This window comes from Danio rerio, chromosome 17 (assembly GCF_052040795.2).
Source record: "Danio rerio strain M-AB ecotype USA chromosome 17, GRCz13ab, whole genome shotgun sequence".
NCBI lineage: Eukaryota > Metazoa > Chordata > Actinopteri > Cypriniformes > Danionidae > Danio > Danio rerio.
Genome location: NC_141037.1, coordinates 2472775 through 2500075, shown reverse-complemented (window position 1 = coordinate 2500075; position 27301 = coordinate 2472775). Strand labels below are relative to the sequence as shown.

Below are 27301 nucleotides of genomic sequence, written 5' to 3'. Positions count from 1 at the left end.
CCAGTTTACACCAAAACCTGACTTCAGTTTCCAAAGCATTGAGTGACAAGAGCAGAATTAACATTTAATGAAGGCAAAACTTGTACATTAAAATCTATTAACCACCCACACACCAGTATAAAGCACTAACTAACATGAACAATTAATACATTTATAGTATTTTATGAAGACTACATTAATGAAAATGGAGTTGTTCGTTCATTTTAGCAGTAATGTTCACGAGCATGAATACATGAGGCATTACTACATGTTCAACTCTATGCACTGTTCATTATTAGTAATTAACTATAATTATTGTAACCTTAAAATGTAAAGTGTGACCAAAAGTGCTGAGAAACACATGCTGATTAATGAACTGCACTCCTGTGCTGCCCTCTAGTGTCAGACCACTGTTAATGCACACAGTTCCTACACAACTGCTGATGCACTCAAATACATTTGCAATGAAATGCCAACAAAGTAAAATGTACAAATGTTCAAACCCACCAAGACAGTTAGGAAAGCACAAGTATTTATTTCATTAAATCACAGTTGTATGTACACAAGTGGCAGGAAAGCATATATAAAATAATCTCATTTACATGTCATTGGGAATGCATTAAAAATCATATGTGGTGTAATTCGCATATGGTCATCTCTGCAGGGGTGTGAGATCAGGAGGAGCAGCCGCAGCACAGGACGCGCTCGTAACGCTCACTGTAACTGAATAAAAATAAATTTATTAAAATCATGTTTGCTTTGATGCACTGCTTGAGTTTCACTTTGCAATAAAAGCACTGGTCACACTTTACAATAGGGTTCCATTAGCTAATGCATTAACTTTCATGAAGTAATAATGAGCAATACTTTTACAGCATTTATTAATCATAGTTCAGCACACTTACTAATACATGAACATCCAAATTTATGCTTAAACACGCCATGAGGAAGAACGAATTATTGCATTCTCTTTAATGTTAACTAACATGAATACTGCTGTTTTGGTCATGGTTTGTTCATGTTAATAAATGCATTGAGATTAATACAACCTTATTGTAAAGTGTTACCAAAGCATGTGCCAAACCTAATGTTTTACAGCACGGACAGCAGCATAAATGTGATGACAATGCAAATTAGAAACCAGCGAGCAGCTTTTATTTTACTGTTGGATAAGATCACACTATTGAATATTTTTTGAATGTTTATTATTATTATTATTATTATTATTATTACGCCCCTAATCGGAGCACTTTTGAGGGTCTAAACATGCTCAAACTCCTGAAATTTAGCTCACACAAACATGGTGTAAATGATCGGTTGAAGGGTGTCGAAAGTGGGAGTGGCAACATGACTTGACAGCACCACTTATAAACATTAGACGGACAGGCCCCCGATCTACAAGTCACGCACATACACGAAAATTGGCACACACGTCAAACATGCCAAATCTCATGCGGAACATGCGGAATCTCAAACCCAACAGGAAGTTGGATATTTAACTTAATATTTGCCATTTACAGGCGTTGTATTTTAACAAACTGCTCCTAGGGATTTTATCGGATCAACACCAAAATTGGGTTTTCATCTAAAGGCATTGGCGATGTTAAATTGCGAAGATCTAGAGTTTCCGTCAAAGGGTGTGTCCGTGCAAACTTTGACGATTCGACACGAAAAAGTTGCTATAACTCGTGCATGCATCATCCAATCTGCCTCAATTCACACGTTTGATAAGTCCTGACCTGAACAGGTTTACAGGCCAATATCCAGATACAGCGCCACCAACTGGCAACAGAAAATTACTTATAACTCAGCCAAACAATGTCCTATCTACCTGAAAATTCATAGGTTAGATATGCCTCTCCTTAAGACATCTACATGCCAATATTGAGTCAGTCATAGCGCCACCTGCTGGCAACAGGAAATTACTTATAACTCAGCCAAACAACGTCCGATCTGCCTGAATTCAGCTAATAAGATTCCTTTACTGAAAGCATCTACATGCCAATCTTGAACCAGAGTTATAGCACCACCTGCTGACAGGAGGAAGTTTGTCAAACCTGTGATTTTCATATATATATATATATATATATATATATATAGGCTTAAATTGTTGTTCGCTCTTCTCGGTCATCCTAAGCTAAGGCCACCGGGTAGCGGTGAGCCCAGGTGCGAGGTACCCATCATCGCTGCTTGCAGCTTTAATTCAAATAGGTAATCCTAAATGGAATTGATTTTATTTTATTTTTTTTTTAAATCACTTTACTGACTGGCTTTTTTTTCAGAGCACACTTTTACTGAATTTTGGAAACTGGTAGCATTTACTTTCCTACAGTGGAAAACGATTTGCTCTCATTTATACCAGAGGTGGGACCAAGTCATTGTTTGGCAAGTCACAAGTAAGTCTCAATTCATTGCCCTCAAGTCCCGAGTCAAGTCCCGAGTCAAGTCCCGAGTCAAGTCCCGAGTCAAGTCCCGAGTCAAGTCCCGAGTCAAGTCCCGAGTCAAGTCCCGAGTCAAGTCCCGAGTCAAGTCCCGAGTCAAGTCCCGAGTCAAGTCCCGAGTCAAGTCCCGAGTCAAGTCCCGAGTCAAGTCCCGAGTCAAGTCCCGAGTCAAGTCCCGAGTCAAGTCCCGAGTCAAGTCCCGAGTCAAGTCCCGAGTCAAGTCCCGAGTCAAGTCCCGAGTCAAGTCCCGAGTCAAGTCCCGAGTCAAGTCCCGAGTCAAGTCCCGAGTCAAGTCCCGAGTCAAGTCCCGAGTCAAGTCCCGAGTCAAGTCCCGAGTCAAGTCCCGAGTCAAGTCCCGAGTTAAGGGAAACTAGGCTGTTCGTGGAAATTTTTCTATTCAAATAAGTTGCCAGATGACGCATAGTTGGTGCGAGGGATCGTACTCAAAACTTGGACGCCACGAACCACTTAAGTGAATGACTACTTGTCACTTTTACTAAAACGGAGGTAAGGCGCCCAGATCGGCCCTAGGCTCCGAACGGACACCTTCGGGGGTGCCCAAGCACTGCGTGGGTCACTCCCGAAGCCCCCCCAGTCCCCCCAAGTGCCTAGTTGTCCCCCTGACCACCTTTTTGTCCACAAAGTGCCTAAATGTCCCCCTGAGTTCCTATCGACGACCCCTCACCCTCTTCATCGCCCGTAGACAGCCTATTTGTCCCCCTGACCACCTATTCACCACCCTCCTCTTCCTCACTGACCGCTGAGAGCCTATAGATCCCCCTGACTGCCTATTCTTCACCCTCCTCCTCCTCACTGTCCGCAGAGAGCCTATTGATCCCCCTGACTGCCTATTCTTCACCCTCCTCCTCCTCACTGCCCGCAGAGTGCCTATTGATCCCCCTGACTGCCTATTCTTCACCTTCATCATCCTCATTGTCAGCAGAGTGCCTATTGGTCCCCCTGACTGCCTATTGTCCAAAAAGTGCCCATTGATCCCCCTGACTGCCTATTTTGCAAAAACTGACCTTTGACCCCCAAAATGCCCGCCCATACCCCGACTGCCTGTTTTTTTACCCTCTTCTCCCTCATTGTCCGTAGAGTGCCTTTAATGACCCCAGACACCTATTATTCATCATCGTGCAAAAAGTGATAGTCGTGCCCGGGAACCGCCTGGACATGCCCGCCAGGTGCCCTCTGTGCTAACGAGCACTCATTTTTTGTCACAGGGAAAAAATTGTTTCCAAGATGCCATAGAAAGGCCGCAGTCATCTTCTCGGCCCCCAGAGAGTACCAAAACTTCAAGTCTGGGCCCGAACGGTCCCTTAGGGGCCAAACGGCTGGACATCCCACGTGCAACTTATCTCATTCATTTTCAGAGGTGTTTCGTGGACGGCGCCCGATTGGCCCCAAACTGACATATATGTTGCGTCACGGGGCCCCGGGGCCGCCACCAACGTTCCACGGTCACACGGGCCAATTTGCTCAAAAAAGCCCCCCATGACCGCGAACCACCTACGGAGTTTACATTGAATAAGTTGCACGTGGGACGATGGCTCCCGAGAGGTCAAAAGGTCACAGGACCCACAAATTTGGCACAGAGTACCGCCGCCGGCCCCCCAGCCAGGTCCCCAAGTTCCGTGGCCCTAGCTGCTTTCTGAACTTTTTAGGCCTGGCCAACAAAACCACCCTTTTAGGCCTCATCCCATAGAGTCCTATGTGAGACAGAGGGACATACGAAAAATCCATAAAAATTTTCAGGGTGTCCCTCGAGCTAGCCCTCTCGGTATGCGACAGAGGGCTTTGTGACGCAACTTTGTGCCGAATTTGGGGCCCCTCGGGTCCCCGGTGGCCGAACGGCGGCCGCTGACACGTGTAACTTATTCCATTCATTTGGTAGGTGTTTCGTGGACGCCCCCCGAATTGGCCCCCGTGGTCCGAAACGACTCCGAATTGATATGGTCTGACCCTCAGGGGCCCCTCAAACGATCCGCAAAGTTTGGGGCCCGCAGGACCTTTGCAAGTGCTTAATTGGCTGGGCGGGGGATGGGCGGATTCGATAATTTTCTCTGAATATTTTTTCTGATTTTTTTTCAAGTGCTTCCCCTGCACCGAGGCGTACGAAATTTGAATAGGTGGTGCAGGGGGCCTTGACGAAACTGTAGTCGAAGCCCCCAACGTTTTGCGCCAAAATAAAGGTCCCTTTGACCACTCAAACAAAAAGGTCCCACGGGCAACTTATTTTTAGGCCGTCCGCGGACAGGGCTTTTTTAGGCCACAGAAGCCGTTTGGTGAGCTCTGACTTGACACACACTGTCGGATGAGGTCCCTGACCCCTCCTAACTACCCAAATAACCCCTAAACTTTGAGGGTGCAAAGTTCACCTCAAAAGTGCAAAGTCATTCATGAGACAGACTTGCAGTACACAGGTGAAAGAGGCATGTGTGAGAGATTTGCTCTGCCTTGCCAATTAAGAGTTGCGTTCGAGCGAGGCACTTGTGCTCTCAGTATGTTGTTCGGGGGCCCCTAGGCTGCCAGCAGGCCAAGTTTGGAACTGCTCGGACCCCCGGGGGCCGATCTGGGGCCCCTGACACGTGCAACTTATTCCATTCATTTTGTAGGTGTTTCGTGGAAAGTGCCCGATCGGCCCCAAACTGACATATATGTTACGTCACGGGCCCCTGAATCAGGCCCCCGAGTTCCGCGGTCGCACTGGCAAATTTGCTCAAAAAAACCCCCAATGACCGCGAACCACCTATGGAATTTACATTGAAATAAGTCGCACGTGGGACGTTGGCTCCCGAAGGGTCGAAAGGTCAGAGGGCCCCGAAAATCGGCACAGGGGTCATGTTGGGGCCCCCCACACGAGACCCAGAGTGTCGGACAGCAGATGGCTTCCGTTTACATGGGAGCGCCGACGTTACCCGATCGGCCCCGAACTGACATATATGTTACGTCACGGGCCCCTGAATCAGGCCCCCAAGTTCCGCGGTCACACGATCTAATTTGCTCAAAAAAGCCCCCCATGACCGCGAACCACCTATGGAGTTTACATTGAATAAGTTACAGGTGGGATGTTGGCTCCCGAGAGGTCAAAAGGTCAGAGGGCCCCGAAATTCGACGTGGTGGTCGCGCAGGGGCCCCCGACACGGCACCTCGAATTTCAGGGCCCCAGAAGGTCTCGTGAACGTTTTATAGAGTGCCAAAAAAAAATCCTCTAAAAACACAGAAAGTGCCTCAAGACAGTCTTGGGGTCTAAAGACTAAAGAGGCCTTTCTGTGAAAGTTGGGCTGAGAAGCCAATTAAGAGTTGTGTTCGAGCGAGGCACTTGTGCTCTCAGTATGTTGTTCTGGGGCCCCTAGGCTGCCAGCAGGCCAAATTTGAAGTCCCTCGGGCCCCCGGGGGCCAAACCGGGGCCCGTGACACGTGCAACTTATTCCATTCATTTTGTAGGTGTTTCGTGGAAAGTGCCCGATCGACCCCAAATTGACATATATGTTACGTCACGGGCCCCTGAATCGGGCCCCCAAGTTCCGCGGTCGCACTGGCAAATTTGCTCAAAAAAACCCCCAATGACCGCGAACCACCTATGGATTTTACATTGAAATAAGTTGCACGTGGGACGTTGGCTCCCGAAGGGTCGAAAGGTCAGAGGGCCCCGAAAATCGGCACGGGGGTCATGTCAGGGCCCCCGACACGAGACCCAGAGTGTCGGGCCGCAGATGGCTTTCGTGTACATGGGAGCGCTGACGTTACCCGATCGGCCCCGAACTGACATATATGTTACGTCACGGGCCCCTGAATCAGGCCCCCAAGTTCCGCGGTCACACGGTCTAATTTGCTCAAAAAAGCCCCCCTTGACCGCGAACCACCGATGGATTTTGCATTGAAATAAGTTGCACGTGGGACGTTGGCTCCCGAGAGGTCAAAAGGTCAGAGGGCCCCGAAAATCGGCACGGGGGTCATGTTGGGGCCCCCGACACGAGACCCAGAGTGTCGGGCCGCAGATGGCTTCCGTGTACATGGGAGCGCTGACGTTACCCGATCGGCCCCGAACTGACATATATGTTACGTCACGGGCCCCTGAATCAGGCCCCCAAGTTCCGCGGTCACGCGGTCTAAATTGCTCAAAAAAGCCCCCCATGACCGCGAACCACCTTTGGACTTTACATTGAAATAAGTTGCACGTGGGACGTTGGCTCCCGAGAGGTCAAAAGGTCAGAGGGCCCCGAAATTTGGCGTGGTGGTCGTGTAGGGCCCCCCGACGCGGCACCTCGAATTTCAGGGCCCCAGAAGGTTTCATGTGTTGTTTATAGCGTGCCAAAAAAATTCCCCTCAAACACACAAATTGCCTCAAGACAGTCTTGGGGTCTAAAGACTAAAGAGGCCTTTCTGTGAAAGTTGGGCTGAGAAGCCAATTAAGAGTTGTGTTCGAGCGAGGCACTTGTGCTCTCAGTATGTTGTTCGGGGGCCCCTAGGCTGCCAGCAGGCCAAATTTGGAGTCCCTCGGGCCCCCGGGGGCCGAACCGGGGTCCTTGACACGTGCAACTTATTCCATTCGTTTTGTAGGTGTTTCGTGGAAAGTGCCCGATCGGCCCCAAATTGACATATATGTTGCGTCACGGGCCCCCGACTTAAGCCCCCGAGTTCCGCGGACGTAGCAGCTAATTCGTTCAAAAAAACCCACAATGACCGCGAACCACTTATGGACTTTACATTGAAATAAGTTGCACGTGGGACGTTGGCTCCCGAAGGGTCGAAAGGTCAGAGGGCCCCGAAAATCGGCACGGGGGTCATGTCAGGGCCCCCCACACGAGACCCAGAGTGTCGGGCCGCAGATGGCCTCCGTGTACATGGAATCGCCGACCTTGCCCGATCGGCCCCGAACTGACATATATGTTACGTCACGGGCCCCTGAGTCGGGCCCCCGAGTTCCGCGGGCGCACGCGCTAATTTGCTCAAAAAAGCCCCCCATGACCGCGAACCACCTATGAAATTCCATTGAATAAGTTGCAGGTGGGACAAGGCCGTACAGGGGTTCAAAAGGTCGCAGGACCCCCAAATTTGGCACAGAGTACCGCCACCGGCCCCTCAGCCAGGTCCCCTAGTTCCGTGGCCCTAGCTGCTTTCTGAGCGTTTAAGGCCTGGCCGACAAAAACACCCTCTTAGGCCTTATTGTATAGAGCTGTATGAGAGACAGAGGGATGTATGAAGAGCTCAGAAAATGTTTTGGAGCGCCCCTCGAGCTAGCCCTTTCGGTAGGTGACAGAGGGCCTTGTGACGCAACTCTGTGCCAAATCTGGGGTCTCTCAGACCCTCGGTGGCCGAAGGGGGGCCGCTGACACGTGTAACTTATCCCATTCATTTTAATAGGTGGTTCGTGGACGCCCCGCGGAATGGCCCCCGTGGTCCCAAATGGCTCCGAATTGATATGTTCTGACCCTCAAGGGCCCCTTAAAAGATCCTCAAAGTTTGGGGCCCGCAGGTCCTTTGGAAAGGCTTAATTGGCTGGGCGGGGGAGGGGCGGATTCAATAATTTTCACTGAATATTTCTTTCTGATTTTTTTTCAAGTGCTTCCCCTGCACCGAGGGGTACGAAATTTGAATAGCTGATGCAGGGGGCCTTGACGAAACTGTAGTCGAAGCCCCCACCGTTTTGCGCCAAAATAAAGGTCCCTTTGACCACTCAAACTACAAGTCCCACGTGTAACTTATTTGAATGGGCCCAGATAGGCTGTTTGTGGACAGTGCTTTTTTAGGCCACAGAAGCCGTTTGGTGAGCTCTGACTTGACAGACACTGTTGGACGGGGTCCCTGACCCCTCCTAACTACCCAAATGACCCCTAACCTTTGAGGGTGCAAAGTTGACCTCAAACATGCAAAGTCATTCATGAGACAGACTTAGAGTGCATAGGTGAAAGAGGCCTGGGTGAGAGATTTGCTCTGCCTCGCCAATTAAGAGTTGCGTTCGAGCGAGGCACTTGTGCTCTCAGTATGGTGTTTGGGGGCCCCTAGGCTACCAGCAGACCAAGTTTGGAGCCCCTCGGACCCTCTGGGGCCGATCCAGGGCCCATGACACATGTAACTTATCCCATTCATTTTATAGGTGGTTCGTGGACGCCCTGCCGAATGGCCCCCGTGGCCCGAAACGGCTCCGAAATGATATGGTCTGACCCTCAGGGGTCCCTTAAAAGATCCTGAAAGTTTGGGGCCCGCAGGTCCTTTGCAAATGCTTAATTGGCGGGGCGGGGGAGGGGCGGATTCAATAATTTTCACTGAATATTTCTTTCTGATTTTTTTTCAAGTACTTCCCCTGCACCGAGGCGTACGAAATTTGAATAGGTCGTGCAGGGGGCCTTGACGAAACCGTAGTCGAAGCCCCCACCGTTTTGCGCCAAAATAAAGGTCCCTTTGACTGTTTAAACAAGAAGGTCCCACGTGTAACTTATTTGAAAGGGCCCAGATAGGCTGTTCGTGGACAGTGCTTTTTTAGGCCACAGAAGCCTTTTGGTGAGCTCTGACGTGGAAAAAACTGATAGGTGGGGCTTCCTGGCCCCTCTAATCCCCCTAATGACCCCCAAAACTGTTCCTGCTGTGAATGGTGACCTTTTACAGGGGTGTCCACGGACAGCCTACCTCGCCCTGTTCGAATAAGTTACGGGTGGGATGTTTTTTCTTGATCCATCAGATAGAGTTGGAAAAACTCAAAAAAGTGCCAAAAAAACCCATTGAGATGAAAGGGCAAGCCCCCCTGGGCCACCTACAGGTTTCGAAATGTTGAAATTCCACCGTCCACAAACAGCCTATTTCAAACAATGGGATAGATTGTACGTGGGATGTCCAGATCTCAGCTTCTGGACACTGTAGAGAGCCCAAACCTGCGTTTCTGTGCTAGTCTGGACATGCCCTGTCCAGGGGGTGAATTTGGGGAAGTTTGGAGAAAGTTGAAAATTTGACCAAAAAAAACTCAAAGGGGTACGTACCCCTTTGAGCTTTTTTTGGTCAGATTTTCAAGTTTCTCCAATCTTCTTCAAATTCACACCCTGGACAGGGCATGTCCAGATTAGAGCAGGAGGCCAGGTTTCAGCTTGCTAGCCCTTGTAGAAGCTGAGATCTGGACATCCCACCTGCAATCTATTCCATTCATAAAAATAGGTGGTTGCTGGACAGTAGAATTTTGAGGTTTTGACAGCAGGGGGCAACTCAGGGGGAGCTGGGGATCCCCCTTCAAAGGTTTTTTTGTGGATCTGTTAAAGTTTAACAACTTGGGTGGAAAAATCATATAAAACATCCCACGTTTAACTTATTTGACTGGGCCCAAATAGGCTGTTTGTGGACAGTGCTTTTTTGGGGTACAGAAGCCTTTTGGTGAGCTCTGAGGTGGAAAAAACTGTTGATTGGGGCCTCCTGACCCCTCTGCTCCCTCTAATGAACCCCAAAACTGTTCCTGCTGTGAATGGTGACCTTTTACAGGGGTGTCCACAGACAGCCTACCTAGCCCTGGTTAAATAAGTTACAGGTGGGATGTTTTTTTTTGATCCATCAGATAGAGTTGGAATATATATATATATATATATACAAATGTATATATATATATATATATATATATACAAAATAAAACAAACAAGACTTTCTCCAGAAGAAAAAACTATCAGACACACTGTGACAGTATCAGGCAGAGATTATTTGCTCTTTTAAACATCATATCTAATAACACAGAGGTCAATGCAAATTAGCGCCCCCTATAATGTTTGAACCTGCTATGGTACTGCAGATTTTAGCCATTTCGAACACATGCAATATCCCCTTTTGTACACTAGAGGGGGCAATTTAATCAACATTTCCAGTGGGGGTTATTATCAGGGATTTGTAACTGCACAGATATGATTCAATAAAGGACACTTACTGCATGGATGGATGGATGAACAGACTATATATATTTATATAATTATAATTTATATAATTAATATCTATAATTTATAATGAAATGTATATAATTTATATATATATATATATATATATATATATATATATAATTTATATATATATATATATATATATATATATATATATATATATATATATATATATATATATATATATATATATATATATATGTATATATATAAATAAACACACATGTATATATATATATATATATATATATATATATATATATATATATATATATATATATATATATATATATATATATATATATATATTTATATACACACACACACACACGCACACACACACTTATATATTTTTTATTTATTTTTAAAATCTTTTTTATAATATTTTTTAATATTTTTTTTAAAACTACTTTTATTCTTTCCAAAATAAAACAAACAAGACTTTCTCCAGAAGAAAAAAATATCAGACACACTGTGACAGTATCAGACAGAGATTATTTGCTCTGTTAAACATCATATCTAATAACACAGAGGTCAATGCAAATTAGCGCCCCCTATAATGTTTGAAGCTGCTATGGTACTGCAGATTTTAGCCATTTCGAACACATGCAATATCCCCTTTTGTACACTAGAGGGGGCAATTTAATCAACATTTCCGGTGGGGGATAACATCCCACGTGTAACTTATTTGACTGGGGCCAGATAGGCTGTTTGTGGACAGTGCTTTTTTGGGGTACAGAAGCCTTTTGTTGAGCTCTGAGGTGGAAAAAACTGTTGATTGGGGCCTCCTGACCCCTCTGCTCCCCCTAACCCTAACCCAAAACTGTTCCTGCTGTGAATGGTGACCTTTTACAGGGGTGTCCACAGACAGCCTACCTAGCCCTGGTTAAATAAGTTACAGGTGGGATGTTTTTTCTTGATCCATCAGATAGAGCTGGAAAACCTCAAAAAAGTGCCAAAAAAAGCTATTGGGGTGAAAGGGCAAGCCCCCCTGGGCTACCTACAGGTTTCGGAATGTTGAAATTCCACTGTCCACAAACAGCCTATTTCATACAATGGGATAGATTGTACGTGGGATGTCCAGATCTCAGCTTCTGGACACAGTAGAGAGCCCAAACCTGCGTTTCTGTGCTAGTCTGGACATATCCTGTCCAGGGGGTGAATTTGGTGAAGTTTGGAGAAACTTGAAAATTTGACCAAAAAAAGCTCAAAGGGGTACCCCTTAGAGATTTTTTTGGTCAGATTTTCAAGTTTCTCCAATCTTCTTCAAATTCACAGCATGGACAGGGCATGCCTAGACTAGCACAGGAATGCAGGTTTGGGCTCTCTGCTGTGTCCAGAAGCTGAGATCTGGACATCCCACGTACAATCTATTCCATTCATAAAAATAGGTGGTTGCTGGACAGTGGAATTTTGAGGTTTTGACAGCAGGGGGCAACTCAGGGGGATGTGGGGATCCACCTCCAATGGTTTTTTTTGTGGATCTGTTGAAGTTTGACCACTTGGTTGGGTGAATCTCGTAAAACATCCCACGTGTAACTTATTTGAGTGGGCCCAGATAGGTTGTTTGTGGACAGTGCTTTTTTAGGTCACAGAAGTCTTTTGGTGAGCTCTGACATGGAAAAAACTGCTGAGTGGGGGATCCTGACCCCTCTGCTCCCCCTAATGAACCTCAAAATTGTTCCTGCTGGGAATGATGACCTTTTACTGGGGTGTCCACAAACAGCCTACCTAGGCCTGTTCAAATAAGCTACAGGTGGGATGTCCACAGACAGCCTAATAAGCTACAGTTGGGATGCCCTCAGACAGCCTAGTGAGATGTCCACGGACAGCATGATAAGCTACAGTTGGGATGTCCACAGACAGCCTAATAAGTTACAGGTGGGATGGCCGTAGACAGCCTAATAAGCTCCAGATAGGATGTCCACAGACAGCCTAGTGGGATGTCCACAGACAGCCTAATAAGCTACAGGTGGGATGTCCACAGACAGCCTAATAAGCTACAGATGGGATGTCCACAGACAGTCTAGTGGGATGTCCACAGACAGCCTAATAAGCTACAGGTGGGATGTCCACAGACAGCCTAATAAGCTACAGGTGGGATGTCCACAGACAGCCTAATAAGCTACAGGTGGGATGTCCACAGACAGTCTAGTGGGATGTCCACAGACAGCCTAATAAGCTACAGGTGGGATGTCCACAGACAGCCTAATAAGCTACAGGTGGGATGTCCACAGACAACCTAGTGGGATGTCCACAGGCAGCCTAATAAGCTACAGGTGGGATGTCCACAGACAGCCTAATAAGCTACAGGTGGGATGTCCACAGACAGCCTAATAAGCTACAGGTGGGATGTCCACAGACATCCTAATAAGATACTGGTTTATTGAATAATCTACGACTGCATTGTTCCTGGCAACTTTGGCATTCTGAGGGCTTCAGTGGTTGATCGTGGCCACGTTGGCATCCAGGGGGACTGGTAGGTCGTTACTTGGCATTTAGATGTTCAGGGGGACAGATAGGTCGTTCCTGGCCACTTAGGTGTTCAGGGGGATGGATAGGCTGTTCGTGGCCACATAGGTGTTCAGAGAGACAGATGGGTATTTCCCATCATTTAGGTGTTCAGGGGGACAGATAGGCTTTTTGTGGCCACGTTGGTGTTCAGAGGGACAGATTGGTCATTTCTGGCCATTTAGCTGTTCAGGGGAACAGATAGGCTGTTTGTGGCCACATAGGTGTTCAGGGGGACAAATAGGCTGTTCATGGCCACATTGGTGTTCAGAGAGATAGATGGGTTGTTCCCACAATTTAGGTTTTCAGGTGGACAGATAGGCTGTTTGTGGCCACATAGGTGTTCATGGGGACAGACAGGCTGTTTGTGGCCACATAGGTGTTCAGGGGGACAGATAGGCTGTTCATGGACACATTGGTGTTCAGAGATGTATGGGTTGTTCCCACAATTTAGATGTTCAGGGGGCAGAAAGGCTGTTCGTGGCCTCATAGGTGTTCAGGGGGACAAATAGGCTGTTCATGGTCACATTGGTGTTCAGAGGGACAGATAGGCTGTTTGTGGCCACATAGGTGTTCAGGGGGACAAATAGGCTGTTCATGGCCACATTGGTGTTCAGAGAGATAGATGGGTTGTTCCCACAATTTAGGTTTTCAGGTGGACAGATAGGCTGTTTGTGGCCACATAGGTGTTCATGGGGACAGACAGGCTGTTTGTGGCCACATAGGTGTTCAGGGGGACAGATAGGCTGTTCGTGGCCACATTGGTGTTCAGAGATGTATGGGTTGTTCCCACAATTTAGGTGTTCAGGGGGCAGAAAGGCTGTTCGTGGCCTCATAGGTGTTCAGGGGGACAAATAGGCTGTTCATGGTCACATTGGTGTTCAGAGGGACAGATAGGCTGTTTGTGGCCACATAGGTGTTCAGAGAGACAGATGGATTTTTCCAACAATTTAGGTGTTCAAGGGGACAGATAGGCTGTTTGTGGCCACATAGGTGTTCAGACAGACAGATGGATTTTTCCAACAATTTAGGTATTCAGGGGGACAGATAGGCTGTTCGTGTCCACATTGGTGTTTAGAGAGATGTATGGGTTGTTCCCACAATTTAGGTGTTCAGGGGGACAGATAGGCTGTTTGTGGCCATATAGGTGTTCAGGGGGACAGATAGGCTGTTTGTGGCCACATAGGTGTTCATGGGGACAGACAGGCTGTTTGTGGCCACATAGGTGTTCAGGGGGACAGATAGGCTGTTCGTGGCCACATTGGTGTTCAGAGATGTATGGGTTGTTCCCACAATTTAGGTGTTCAGGGGGACAGATAGGCTGTTTGTGGCCATATAGGTGTTCAGGGGGACAGATAGGCTGTTCGTGGCCACATAGGTGTTCAGGGGGACAGATAGGCTGTTCGTGGCCACATAGGTGTTCAGAGATAGAGATGGATTTTTCCCACAATTTAGGTGTTCAGGGGGACAGATAGGCTGGTCGTGGCCACATAGGTGTTCAGAGAGATGTATGGGTTGTTCCCACAATTTAGTTGTTCAGGGGGACAGATAGGCTGTTTGTGGCCACATAAGTGTTCAGGGGGAGAGATAGGCTGTTCGTGGCCACATAGGAGTTCAGAGGGACAGATAGGCTGTTTGTGGCCACATTGGTGTTCAGAGAGATGTATGGGTAGTTCCCACAATTTAGGTGTTCAGGGGGACAGATAGGCTGGTCGTGGCCACAGGTGTTCAGAGAGATGTATGGGTTGTTCCCACAATTTAGTTGTTCATGGGGACAGATAGGCTGTTTGTGGCCACATAGGTGTTCAGGGGGACAGATAGGCTGTTTGTGGCCACATAGGTGTTCAGGGGGACAGATAGGCTGTTTGTGGCCACATAGGTGTTCAGAGAGACAGATGGATTTTTCCAACAATTTAGGTGTTCAAGGGGACAGATAGGCTGTTTGTGGCCACATAGGTGTTCAGACAGACAGATGGATTTTTCCAACAATTTAGGTATTCAGGGGGACAGATAGGCTGTTCGTGTCCACATTGGTGTTTAGAGAGATGTATGGGTTGTTCCCACAATTTAGGTGTTCAGGGGGACAGATAGGCTGTTTGTGGCCATATAGGTGTTCATGGGGACAGACAGGCTGTTTGTGGCCACATAGGTGTTCAGGGGGACAGATAGGCTGTTCGTGGCCACATTGGTGTTCAGAGATGTATGGGTTGTTCCCACAATTTAGGTGTTCAGGGGGACAGATAGGCTGTTTGTGGCCATATAGGTGTTCAGGGGGACAGATAGGCTGTTCGTGGCCACATAGGTGTTCAGGGGGACAGATAGGCTGTTCGTGGCCACATAGGTGTTCAGAGATAGAGATGGATTTTTCCCACAATTTAGGTGTTCAGGGGGACAGATAGGCTGGTCGTGGCCACATAGGTGTTCAGAGAGATGTATGGGTTGTTCCCACAATTTAGTTGTTCAGGGGGACAGATAGGCTGTTTGTGGCCACATAAGTGTTCAGGGGGAGAGATAGGCTGTTCGTGGCCACATAGGAGTTCAGAGGGACAGATAGGCTGTTTGTGGCCACATTGGTGTTCAGAGAGATGTATGGGTAGTTCCCACAATTTAGGTGTTCAGGGGGACAGATAGGCTGGTCGTGGCCACATAGGTGTTCAGAGAGATGTATGGGTTGTTCCCACAATTTAGTTGTTCAGGGGGACAGATAGGCTGTTTGTGGCCACATAGGTGTTCAGGGGGACAGATAGGCTGTTTGTGGCCACATAGGTGTTCAGAGAGATGTATTGGGTAGTTCCCACAATTTAGGTGTTCAGGGGGACAGATAGGCTGTTTGTGGCCATTTAGGTGTTCAGGGGGACAGATAGGCTGTTCTTGGCCACATTGTTGTTCAGGGGACAGATTGGTCATTCCCAGCCCATTAGGTGTTCAGGGGGACAGATAGGCTGTTTGTGCCCATATAGGTGTTCAGGGGGACCTATAGGTGGTTCCCGGCCACTTAGGTGTTCAGGGGGACAAATAGGCTGTTCTTGGCCACATTGGTGTTCAGGGGGACAGATTGGTCATTCCCAGCCCATTAGGTGTTCAGGGGGACAGATAGGCTGTTCGTGGCCACATAGGTGTTCAGGGGGACAGATAGGCTGTTCGTGGCCACATTGGTGTTCAGGGGGACAGATTGGTCATTCCCAGCCCATTAGGTGTTCAGGGGGACAGATAGGCTGTTCGTGCCCATATAGGTGTTCAGGGGGACCTATAGGTCGTTCCCGGCCACTTAGGTGTTCAGTGGGACGAATAGGCTGTTCGTGGGAGGTGGGAGGGGTCCCGGCAGGGTGGGCCGGCGCTCTTCTTACCTATAGGCTGTAAGGGGGAGGTTTAGGCTGTCCCCGGACTCCCAGGCCTCACCTATTCGGCGCTCCTGCGTAGGGGGTCTCTGTCAGTCTGCTGCCACCCCGTGGCGAACCCCAGATTGCAACAGGTTGGGTCGAAAAAGACGACTTTTTCGAAGGCTTTCCGCGCGGCCACCGGGGGAGCTAGGGGGACGGCGTCGCCTCGGAGCGGGTCGGGGGACCCTCCCCCGGGGGCCTGCGCGGTCGTGGGGGCCGGGAAAAATCGTCTAGGGGGCGGCGCGCAGCGTCCGGGAACGGCCTTCCGCGAAGCCCCTATTAAGCGCCCCGTGGGACCCAAACCTCGGTCGGCGCCCTTAGGCAGTCAAGTCCCGAGTCAAGTCCCGAGTCAAGTCCCGAGTCAAGTCCCGAGTCAAGTCCCGAGTCAAGTCCCGAGTCAAGTCCCGAGTCAAGTCCCGAGTCAAGTCCCGAGTCAAAGGCAACAAGTCTCAAGTCAAGTCCAAAGTCCTGCAGTTTGATTTTCGAGTCTTTTCGAGTCTTTTTAACAGAAAAATAAAATATATACAGATTAGGTATGGTTGTAAGATCTGTATTAATTAAACAAACCTTTTTTTATGAAAGAACATTGCTCAGATATATAAAAATACAAATGCAATTTTCTGAAAAAGTACTGAACAGTGCTGCATCTCGTCTACACAGCATAATGCACAAGAACGAGTTCCACCAAAAAAAGACTCCATTTTGCCTCACATCACACAGAAATTGCAGGTCTACTGCTGTCTAATTCATTAAGTTTAGTTGTGCTATATTATGTCTTCGGTGATCAGTGATTAACCAAAATTACATAACCTCAATGTGGTAGCAGTAGACCAACTCCTGTATATGCTGCAAAGTTAAATTGAGTGAAATTGGAATTTTGTCAATTGAATCTCGTGTGTGCTAAAGAGATGGAGTTGCAAATCCGTCTAGCAGCAATGTAAAATGGTAGCACATATTGTTAATGAAGTAGGCTACTTCATACAAACAATAACGTTGTTTTCTTCACATAACGTTGAAGAGCTTTGCTCTCTACCTTGTGTGATGCTCGTGCACGGATTTCCTCTGTTTGTGGACAAAACTGATTGCGACTTCTCAAATATACGCTGCTCACGCGCAAATTTTCTCTCGCTGTCAAATATGCACTGCTCACAGAGATTATATGCAGACTCACAATTTGTGTCGTGTTCCCTCTTCCTTTCATGCTTTTTGATATGATTCATATTGCTGCACTGTTTAATAACAATAACCAAAATACTAAAATAGACTTACATATTAAATGTTTAATCTAATAAACCATAACATTTTTGGTTGTTTTATATGATGAGATATTTTCAGTTTCAAACACTTAAAGACAGAGAATAGACCAGTGGTGCCCCCCTGAAAATTTGCTTAAGGGGGGGCCAGAAGAGGCCAGCTACGTCAGTGGCACCAATCAATCCACAATAATTTAGTGGCTGCTATTTATTTATTGAAATATTGCATTGTATTTCATTTATGTAAGTAGATTTAAATAAATAATGTCAACAGCAAAATCATATCGGGGTGGCCACAGGGGTGGCTTGAGTTTACACAGGGGTAACACCCCTTGTAAAGGGGTTTACACCACTATAAGGCACCCCTGGAATAGATGTTGGATGTAAAGAATACATTTTATTTTAAAAGCATTTAAACAAAAACTAATGCAAGCAGAAATGTAACTGTGATAAAAATAAGGAAACACTTGATAAGGTATTATAGCCTACTGTACTATTCACTCTTCAAATAAATGTCACTATCAATCTCATTTTTGCATGGCAGCTAAAATAAAGTAAACTAGTGTCTGCTAGCTTCCACTTTGCTGATGAGATTGTGGAGGACATTTTCCATGTCATCCTCTTCATTTTGAGGAAAGCTGTTCCACAGGGCCCCTGAACACGTATATTGGCATGTACTGTGTTTTGAACAGTAGCCTACTACAGTAAAGAACTTCAATTGATCAGTTGTGGTAATACTATAGTTGCTATGGTAACACAAGTGTAATATAAACAAATTACCCAGTGCTGTATTACTTTACAATATAGGGTATTTTATACTACAAATCACTACACTTTACTGTAGTAAAACTACACTTTGTATTATTTTATCTGTTCACTATTGGTAATACTACTGTATTATGAAGCATTCATTAACAAGTCGTAAATAATACTAGTCTAAAACATAAGTAAAATACAAGTATACAACAAGTATAATACTCAAAAACACTAGAATTTATTAAAGAATTTACCTTAACAATACACAAAAAACTAAAAGGTTAATAAATAGTAAAGCAAGAAAGAAACCATATCAACATTCTTGGAATAACCCTTCGCTAAGCCTCGCCCTCCTTAGTTACTGTTGCTACGCCTGTCAAGCTTTCATGCCTGGCACATCTATTACAGTGTGTATGCGCTGGTGTCAGACATTCCCAAGGATTTAATTAGTCATTTTTGGCAAACAGGTGAGATATCTGAGAAAGCCAGACAAAAGAGGACTGCAGTATACATTACAGGGGTATATTCACAACATAATAGCAACTGATTAGAAAATAATTTTATCAAAATTGAAGCAAGGTTAGCCTAGCCACCTCATACGCTGAACATTCAACAGCATAGTTTATGCACAGCAGGAGAGGTGAAATTATAAAATAATCTAATAACCTAAGAAACTGATGGATTTGTGCCGAATATTAGCATCATTGACCCATAACAGTGTACAGTACCTATTACTGTCAGCATGTTTGTGTGCTCTTTATCCAGTTTTTATTCAAATTTGCAGTTAAGTGGAAGAAAAAAAATTGAAATGCAAATCAAAGTATAAGTAACAGAAGTGAACAAATAGATTTTTCCTACCAGCAAATATTAGTGTATGTATTTATATGCGTTACAATAGCGAGGGTTTAAACTAAGCAGTGCTCATAATATCGAGTGGAAAAAAAGAAAAAGACCGCTGGGAAACATAACCTGCTTTGTTTTTTTTTGTTTTTTTATAAGAAACACAGTTTAGATCTGTTTAGGATAAGAGGAGTGTGAGTTATTGCCACCTATCACTGAATGTGAATATCGAAAACAAAACCAACTTAGCTTAACTCCTTTACCGCCCCTCACACAGCTTGATCCACGCTGGCATTTCTCCTCTTGGGCTTTGGTTTTGAAAAGGGAAAAAATCCCACCACCCAGTCCAAACTTTTAGGATAGCGGGTGTCAGATTTGCACAATCCAATTGCGCAACGATTTGGCTTGTTTCCCTCGCTCGAAAGCTTGACAGAGCCTCTGCCCGTAGCTACGATTGGTAAGCCGCGATTGGTGGGTGGCGGTTTTTGGGCGTGGCTTAGCGAAGGGTCAGTTTAGCAGGAGGATCCCGTGAGAGCAAAAGCACTAAAGGTATGAGACGCCATCGTAAACAAAAGTCAAGCGAACGCAAAGAGACTGAATGCACGAGAGAGAGAGAGAGAGAGAGAGAGAGAGGTGTATGTTGTATGTGTGAGAGAGAGAGAGAGAGAGAGAGAGAGAGAGAGAACGAGTATTGGCACGCGAGTATTGGCTCGATCTCAAGTTCAAATTCAAATTCTCTCTGCGTTCGCTTGACTTTTGTCCGCTCCGGCGCCTCATAGTAGTCACGTTGGATACTGTCGAATCAAAACAATCTACCGTGCTTTGATTGGATGTCATGCCGAAAGCGCGCATGCTGTCACACACACACGCGCGCATGCTGTCACACACACACACATAAACGGGGAGGGGGGGGGGATGAGAGAGAGAGAGCGGTCCATGTCAACATACTTTTTTATCTTTTGGGCTTTTCATGGAAAGCAGCAAGTCTTTACAAGTCAATAGGGGCAAGTCCTAGTCAAAGTCCAAGTCATTTATGTTCAAGTCCAAGTCGAGTTGCAAGTCTTTTTATATTTTGTCAAGTCGAGTCTAAAGTCATCAAATTCATGACTCGAGTCTGACTCGAGTCCAAGTCACATGACTCGAGTCCACACCTCTGATTTATACCCATTAATACATTTCTATTTCAAGGATAAAACACTACAAACGATTGGAAACACTTGATTGTGAGTAAATATTAACTTTTGGGTTTAAGAATATTACTTAAATATTGTATTCAATTAGTTAATATTATAGTTAGTTATAATTAGTTAAATATTGTTCAATTTATTTCTGCTTTTGTTAAATATTAAGTTGAACTAAAATGGAATTTTGAAGCTGCCACAGAACCAAAATGACAATTTTGAAAACACTTTACAAAGATGCAAAATCTGTGGGGGAGAATTAAAAAAAATATAAATAAAAAAAATCTAAATGTGGTCTTTAAGTTAGTAACTTTACCAAAGTGACCAATTTAAAATTAGGGTGAACTCGCATGGCATGAAACGAGCCTAGGGGCATGGTACAGCCTCAATAATAACTACACTCTTTAGTTTGCAGGTTGAAAATTAACAAATTCAGAATACTTCCAAAAAAAAAAAAAAAAAAAAAAAAAAAAAAAAAAAAAATTTAAATAGTCTTAAATTGTGTATTGGTGCAGGACTCACTCAGTGACTGTGCAGACGGAGCAGCAGATCTCAGAACAGCTGTTACACTGCTGGACACACGAGGAACAGACCTGACGCTCACACTGAGAACAGCACTTCCTCAAAGCAGAGCAGCGCTGACACACACCACATGCTGGAGGACACACACCCACACCTGAAACACAACAGAACACTTACAACACTCATATTGAGGGAGTCGCATTTAGAATAGATTTAGGGATGCACTGAAATCAAATCTGGGCTGAAATAGAACATTCTGGATGCACTTAGACAAAAATGCAACCGTTTAACAAGCATATCGGTGATTTTCTTGGCCAGTTCTAACTTTTTTTTTTGGTTAGCATGACCTCCAGATGCACTTTCGCAAATCCCAAATTTCTATTAAAATTAATCAATTACACTAATTCTTAATTAAACAACAACAACAACAATCTATAAAAAAAAAAAATCAGAAGAACTAGAATTGACAGCATAAACAAATTGCATTAATAGTTTAAAAATTAACCTTACTTCTAAAACCAACCCACACAGTAACGTAAATGCAGTAATTATACCAATAATCCTTAATATTTTATTACTCTAGTTGTAAACAATTGGTTACACCATGGGAAATATTGATAAAAAAATAATTCATTAAAGTTCTTTAGTATCACAAGAATCCAGAGCTAGTTTTGGTTTCTTGGTGTTGAAAATGTTGGAGAACTGACTATTGCTAATGAACTGTCTGAGGCCCCGTTTACACTAATGCGTTTTAGTTTGAAAACGCATAAGTTTTGCTACGGTTACGCCAACCGTCCACACTACGCCGGAGTTCTCGAGCGCCGAAAACGGAGCGTTTCGAAAACGCTGGAGAGGCCGTTTTCATTCTGAAACGCAGCTGCTCCGTCTCAGTGTGGATGATGGAAAACGGAGACATTTGAAAACGGAGGCGGGGCTGCAGACATTCGCCTCTCTGATTGGGGCTTTTCCTGAATATTAAGTAGCCTAACACGCACAGTTCAGTCCTGCATCTTCTCCATGTAAGTTAAAACTTCGCAAGTTTGATCATGGCTGCAGTCTCTTCTTCTCAGTTTGATATGGAAAACAGACTATACCGAGGACACGGGTAAATCTTCAAAGGGAACAGTGTACTTTATAACTTCATTCACATCACCCTGGCTTCGTTGTTTCACTTTCTCAACAATAAAATGTAAACATGATATAAGGAACTGCCTATTTTCATTTTAATATTAACAACTAAACAGACAGCAAAAATGTTGAGGCGCCGTGCTGCAAATATGAGCGTCATCTTCACTGTGTGGATATTTATAACAAAACGGAGCCGATAACAACTGCCTCCTTTCAATTTCAGTGAAAATACGAAACACACCCTCTCTTTGCTGAATATCAGTTTTAATCGATAATGGCCATTATAAAAGTATAACATACAATAAGTGTGTACATTATAGGAAATAAAGGCAAGCGATCAGTCAATATACAGAATGTACGTGCTTACATTAATCATTAACTTATCTTTGCGCTTAGCCAAAACACGTTACCTGAGAACAAGTAATAGATTCCAATGTCCAATGAATATGTCGTTAAATAAAGACAACAAGATGAAAGAAATATTCCGTTTAATAAATATAGTGAGATTAGATCCAGCGGGAGATGCTTGATGAGAAGTCCGACTAGCACAGCTCTCATCTGGGTAGATGGGCTACAGCGCTTGCCAGAGTGTGTGTGTGGTCACGTGATGTGCGTTTTCAGCGTTTTGGTGTGGACGGAGAGCAGTTCAGAAACGCTGGGTGAAACGCGAGTGTGGACGCGGATCGTTTTCATTCTAAAACGCCGTTTTAAAACTAAAACGCACTAGTGTAAACGGGGCCTGATTAGGTTAGTCAGCAGATCAAATGTTCAGATGCGCTAGCAGCACAGAGACTGACCCCTGCTGGTTACAAGAGATAATGCACAATTGAAAGCAGAATCTAAACCAGGGGTGTTAAACCCAGTTGCTGGAGGGCAGCAGCCCTGGGGTCCGTTCTTCGTACCTCGCTTAAATGATCTAAGATGATTTGGCAGATCCTGGATCTTTTAATCTTGATAACTGATCTCTGTCTAATTTGGTTCTTCAAACGAGTTCGCGAATCAGATTAGAATGTCTGGATAAACTGATCTGAGATCGATGTGTGTGTTGTGAAGGACAGATCTATCCATCCTCGAAATCATGATCAGCAATGCAACGATTGGCTGACGGCACAGCAGCGTAATGACATCATCTGATTAATATTCAATTATCCATGTGAGCAAAATTACATCAAATTAGCAGTAAACGGCTTGTTAAATATGACACGCAATAACCTTCCACATTTGTTGTGAGCTGCAGGCTTTACACTTTCATGTGTAAAGTGTATTCATCATGTATTTCAATGCAAATCAGTGTATTTAGTTCCACATTTAGAAAATATTTTCTTTATTACTGTAGCTGTTTTTTTTTAATCGGTGTAAAGAATAACTGGTTGTTTACAAAAGCATTTTCATATTGGTAAAGGCGTCTGCAACTTTTGTGAAGCATCAAATCACTGTCATATTAACTATGAAAACATGTTTATGATTGCTGAAATGTATTGCTTTAAAAAAAAGTCACATATTGTGCATTTCTATCATACACAATTTGTACTAAAGCGATTTAAAAAGTTCATATCAATAAGTTTTCTCTTTGCACCACCAGGTGGCAGTCTTTGTACTTTCATTTCGAGGGTGCAGATTGCATACGTTTTATTAAAATGTATAACTTATTTTATTAATGACTATAACTTTATATATATATATAGTTAAAAATTTGTACCATTTTCCCAAGTGTATATAACTACTACTGTAAGAAAATATCAGAATTCAGAACACTTTCTGTATTATCTTTGCTTGAACTGAGCCGATCTAATCCTGCTTATATGAATTGAACCTGCTCCCGATCAGGTTTGACCTAGCAGAACTGTTGCCATGACAACAACTCTCGGATCAGCTTTGAAGAACGAAACGATCCTGGATCATGTCAAATAGTCAATATCCAAATCCAGCTAACTGAGTAATCCACGTACGAAGAACGGACCCCTGCAGTTCAGTTTCAACTCCAATATACGAACCTGTAGGTTTCGAACAAGCCTGAACGTTTGATCAGGTGTTTAATTACTGTGGGAACTAAACTGTTTAGAGCTACAGGAAACATTTTTAAAACAAATCGCTTTGATCATAAGTTTTAGAGAACAGCCAATGCTGACCACAGTATGCATTAACGGATTAAAATTGTATTCATTTTTTCTTTCATTACTCAGTGATTCCTCCGCCTACTACTAGAAGTAAGCGCGCATACCACTAGTGGTACACGTACCACAGTTTGAGAACCACTGATTTAGTTTGATCCTGGCCTCTCGCAGCACCGTATGACAATTTCGCACACACAAACTCTAGTGTAAACAAGCTTGACTACTGCTTTTACTCTGGCACACCTCTTCCAACTGGACCACGGACAGCCAACTGAACCATGCCTGGGCACAAGTCGGAGCTCACAATTGTCAAACCAACCCGGAAACGGGGGTCAAACATGCCTGCGCACAAACTGCATAACCTAGTGAGTACACCCTACTAAACGCATGTGAACTGACCCGGTGTGGAGCGCGCTCTGTGCAGTCGTCCGTCCAGACCGATAGTCGTTTGCCCTCTGAGCAGCGTCTGATGTGCTGCAGAAACACTCGTCTGATCCGATTCAACCACATCTGACTGCTTCTCCTCGCCCTCCGCCTTCCAGATCCGGCCCATCACTGCCTTCGTCCCGTTGAACAGCAGACTCTTTGTCTTCTCTGATGGAGTGCACAAAACACACTTAGCAACATTAATACTGAACAATATGAATATAAACTGCATTAGTGTGTGCTTGTGTGTGTGTGTGTATACACGTTTGACCATAAATCTCCTGTTGGTATTGTTTTGGTTGCAAGAAAGCATCTGGGTGTCGAAAGATGTGCTAAAAGTGTGTATTGTGCATTGTGTTAAGAGTTTGTGTCGAAAGTGTCTGTTCAGAAAGTGTGTGCTGAAAGTGTGCATTGGCGTGTGTTCAGAAAGTGTTTGTTGAAAGTGTGTGTGCTGAAAGTGTGCATCTGTGTTTAATGCGTGTGCTGAAAGGGTGTTTGTATCAAGTGTGCATTGGTGTGTCAAAAGTGTGTGTGCTGAAAGTGTGTGCTGTGTTTAATGCGTTTGTGTATTAAGTGTGCATTGGTGTGTGTCGAAAGTGTGTGTGTGTGTGTGTGTTTTGAAAGTGTGTGTGCTGAAAGTGTGCATCTGCGTTTAATGTGTTTGTGTATTAAGTGTGCATTGGTGTGTGTCGAAAGTGTGTGTGTGTGTTTTGAAAGTGTGTGTGCTGAAAGTGCGTCTGCGTTTAATGTGTTTGTGTATTAAGTGTGCATTGGTGTGTGTCGAAAGTGTGTGTGTGTGTGTTTTCAAAGTGTGTGTGCTGAAAGTGCGTCTGCGTTTAATGTTTGTGTATTAAGTGTGCATTGGTGTGTGTCAAAAGTGTGTGTTTAGAAAGTGTCTGTTAATTGCGTGTGTGCTGAAAACGTGCATTGGCGTTTGTCGAAAGTGTGTGTGTGTGTTCAGAAAGTGTGTGCTGAAAGTGTGTGTGCTGAAAGTGTGCATCTGCATTTAATGTGTTTGTGTATTAAGTGTGCATTAGTGTGTATCGAAAGTGTGTGTTTAGAAAGTGTGTTAATTGTGTGTGTGCTGAAAGTGTGCTTTGGCGCCTGTCGAAAGTGTGTGTGTGTTTTGAAAGTATGTGTGCTGAAAGTGTGCATTGGCGTATGTCGAAAGTGTGTGTGTGTGTGTGTTTTGAAAGTGTGTGCTGAAAGTGTGCATCTGTGTTGAATGTGTTTGTGTATTAAGTGTGCATTGGTGTGTGTCGAAAGAGTCTGTGTTTAGAAAGTGTCTGTTAATTGTGTGTGTGCTGAAAGTGTGCATTGGCGTATGTCGAAAGTGTGTGTGTGTTCAGAATGTGTGTGCTGAAAGTGTGCATCTGCGTTTAATGTGCGTATTAAGTGTGCATTGGTGTGTGTCGAAAGTGTCTGTGTTTAGCAAGTGTCTGTTAATTGTGTGTGTGCTGGAAGTGTGCATTGGCATGTGTCGAAAGTGTGTGTGTGTTTTGAAAGTGTGTGCTGAAAGTGTGCATCTGCGTTTAATGTGTTTGTGTATTAAGTGTGCATTGGTGTGTGTCAAGTGTCTGTGTTTAGAAAGTGTCTGTTAATTGTGTGTGTGCTGAAAGTGTGTTTTGGCGCATGTCGAAAGTGTGTGTGTTTTGAAAGTGTTTGTGCTGAAAGTGTGCTTTGGCGCCTGTCGAAAGTGTGTGTGTGTGTGTTTTGAAAGTGTGCATTGGCGTATGTCGAAAGTGTGTGTGTGTGTGTGTGTGTGTGTGTGTGTGTTTTGAAAGTGTGCATCTGTGTTGAATGCGTTTGTGTATTAAGTGTGCATTGGTGTGTGTCGAAAGTGTCCGTGTTTAGAAAGTGTCTGTTAATTGTGTGTGTGCTGAAAGTTTGCATTGGCGTATGTCGAAAGTGTGTGTGTGTGTGTGTTCAGAATGTGTGTGCTGAAAGTGTGCATCTGCGTTTAATGTGTGTATTAAGCGTGCATTAGTGTGTGTCGAAAGTGTCTGTGTTTAGAAAGTGTCTGGTGAATGTTTGTGCTGAAAGGGTGTTTGTGTATCAAGTGCGCATCGGTGTGTGTTCAGAAAGTGTGTGTCTATTGAATGTGTGCCAAGTGTTTGTGTCTGCTCAGAAAGCAGGTGTTGAATGTGTGTGTACATTGTATATCAGTGTCAAAGTGTCTGTGCACTGGAAGTGTGTATATTGCGCGCGTTTGTGTTGCAAGTGTGCGTCTGTGCTGAAAGTGTATACAAGTGTATTGTGTCGTAAGTACCTTTGTGCCAAGTGTGTGTTTGTGCGGCGGTGTGTTATATTTGCACATTTGCTCATTGTTAAAGTGACAGCGAACAGCGAATATGCTAATATAACGTCAACTTTACACTAATATATGCGTTTCTGACCGTAAAACTAACTGTTAGCTGCTGTATATCTGTGTGCGAGTATGTTAGTGTTGTGCTCATCTGTGTGCTGGAAGTGTGTGTGGGTGTGTGTGTTTTAAATGTGTGCGTTTCTGACCGTAAAACTAGCAAGTGTGCATCTTTGTGCTGAACATGTGTGTGTGTGTGCTGTAAAAGTGTGTGTGTGTCTTACCGTAGATCTCCTGTCGGTAGAGGAGCCCGAACACGCCGCAGCTGCTCATCTCTTTCTGGCCCACATGAACTTTATACTGCGAGGAGAAACTCTCGCTGAACGGGTAAGAGCGCTTGGGCATCTTAAAAACACCTGAGATAAAACACGAACACGCACCTGGGGCGGAGGACACGCAGAAACACACCGGAAAACCCGCGAAACAAACTGAGAGATAAACAACACGAGTTCGCGCTTTAAGGATTCCGCTTCTTCTTCGTCTGCTTCAGCCGCG

The 27301-nt window shown here is 44.8% G+C and overlaps 1 protein-coding gene and 1 long non-coding RNA gene across 3 annotated transcripts; one reads left to right on the top strand and one right to left on the bottom strand.

Moving 5' to 3' along the window:
* Positions 1–494: 494 nt before the first annotated feature.
* Positions 495–27301, bottom strand: siva1 (SIVA1, apoptosis-inducing factor). Of its 2 annotated transcripts, none has more exons than XR_015512717.1 (4): positions 27031–27236; positions 22644–24612; positions 20777–21500; positions 495–702 (listed from the first exon to the last, which is right to left on the bottom strand). XR_015512717.1 is itself a non-coding variant. In NM_001327928.1 (4 exon segments), coding segments are annotated over 4 exon segments (519 nt in total). In that variant the 5' UTR covers positions 27152–27301; the 3' UTR covers positions 495–653.
* Positions 24020–27234, top strand: LOC147839867 (uncharacterized). Its single transcript, XR_015513025.1, has 5 exons — positions 24020–25084; positions 25209–25591; positions 25654–26062; positions 26354–26853; positions 26967–27234. It is a non-coding gene; the product is annotated as an uncharacterized LOC147839867 (long non-coding RNA).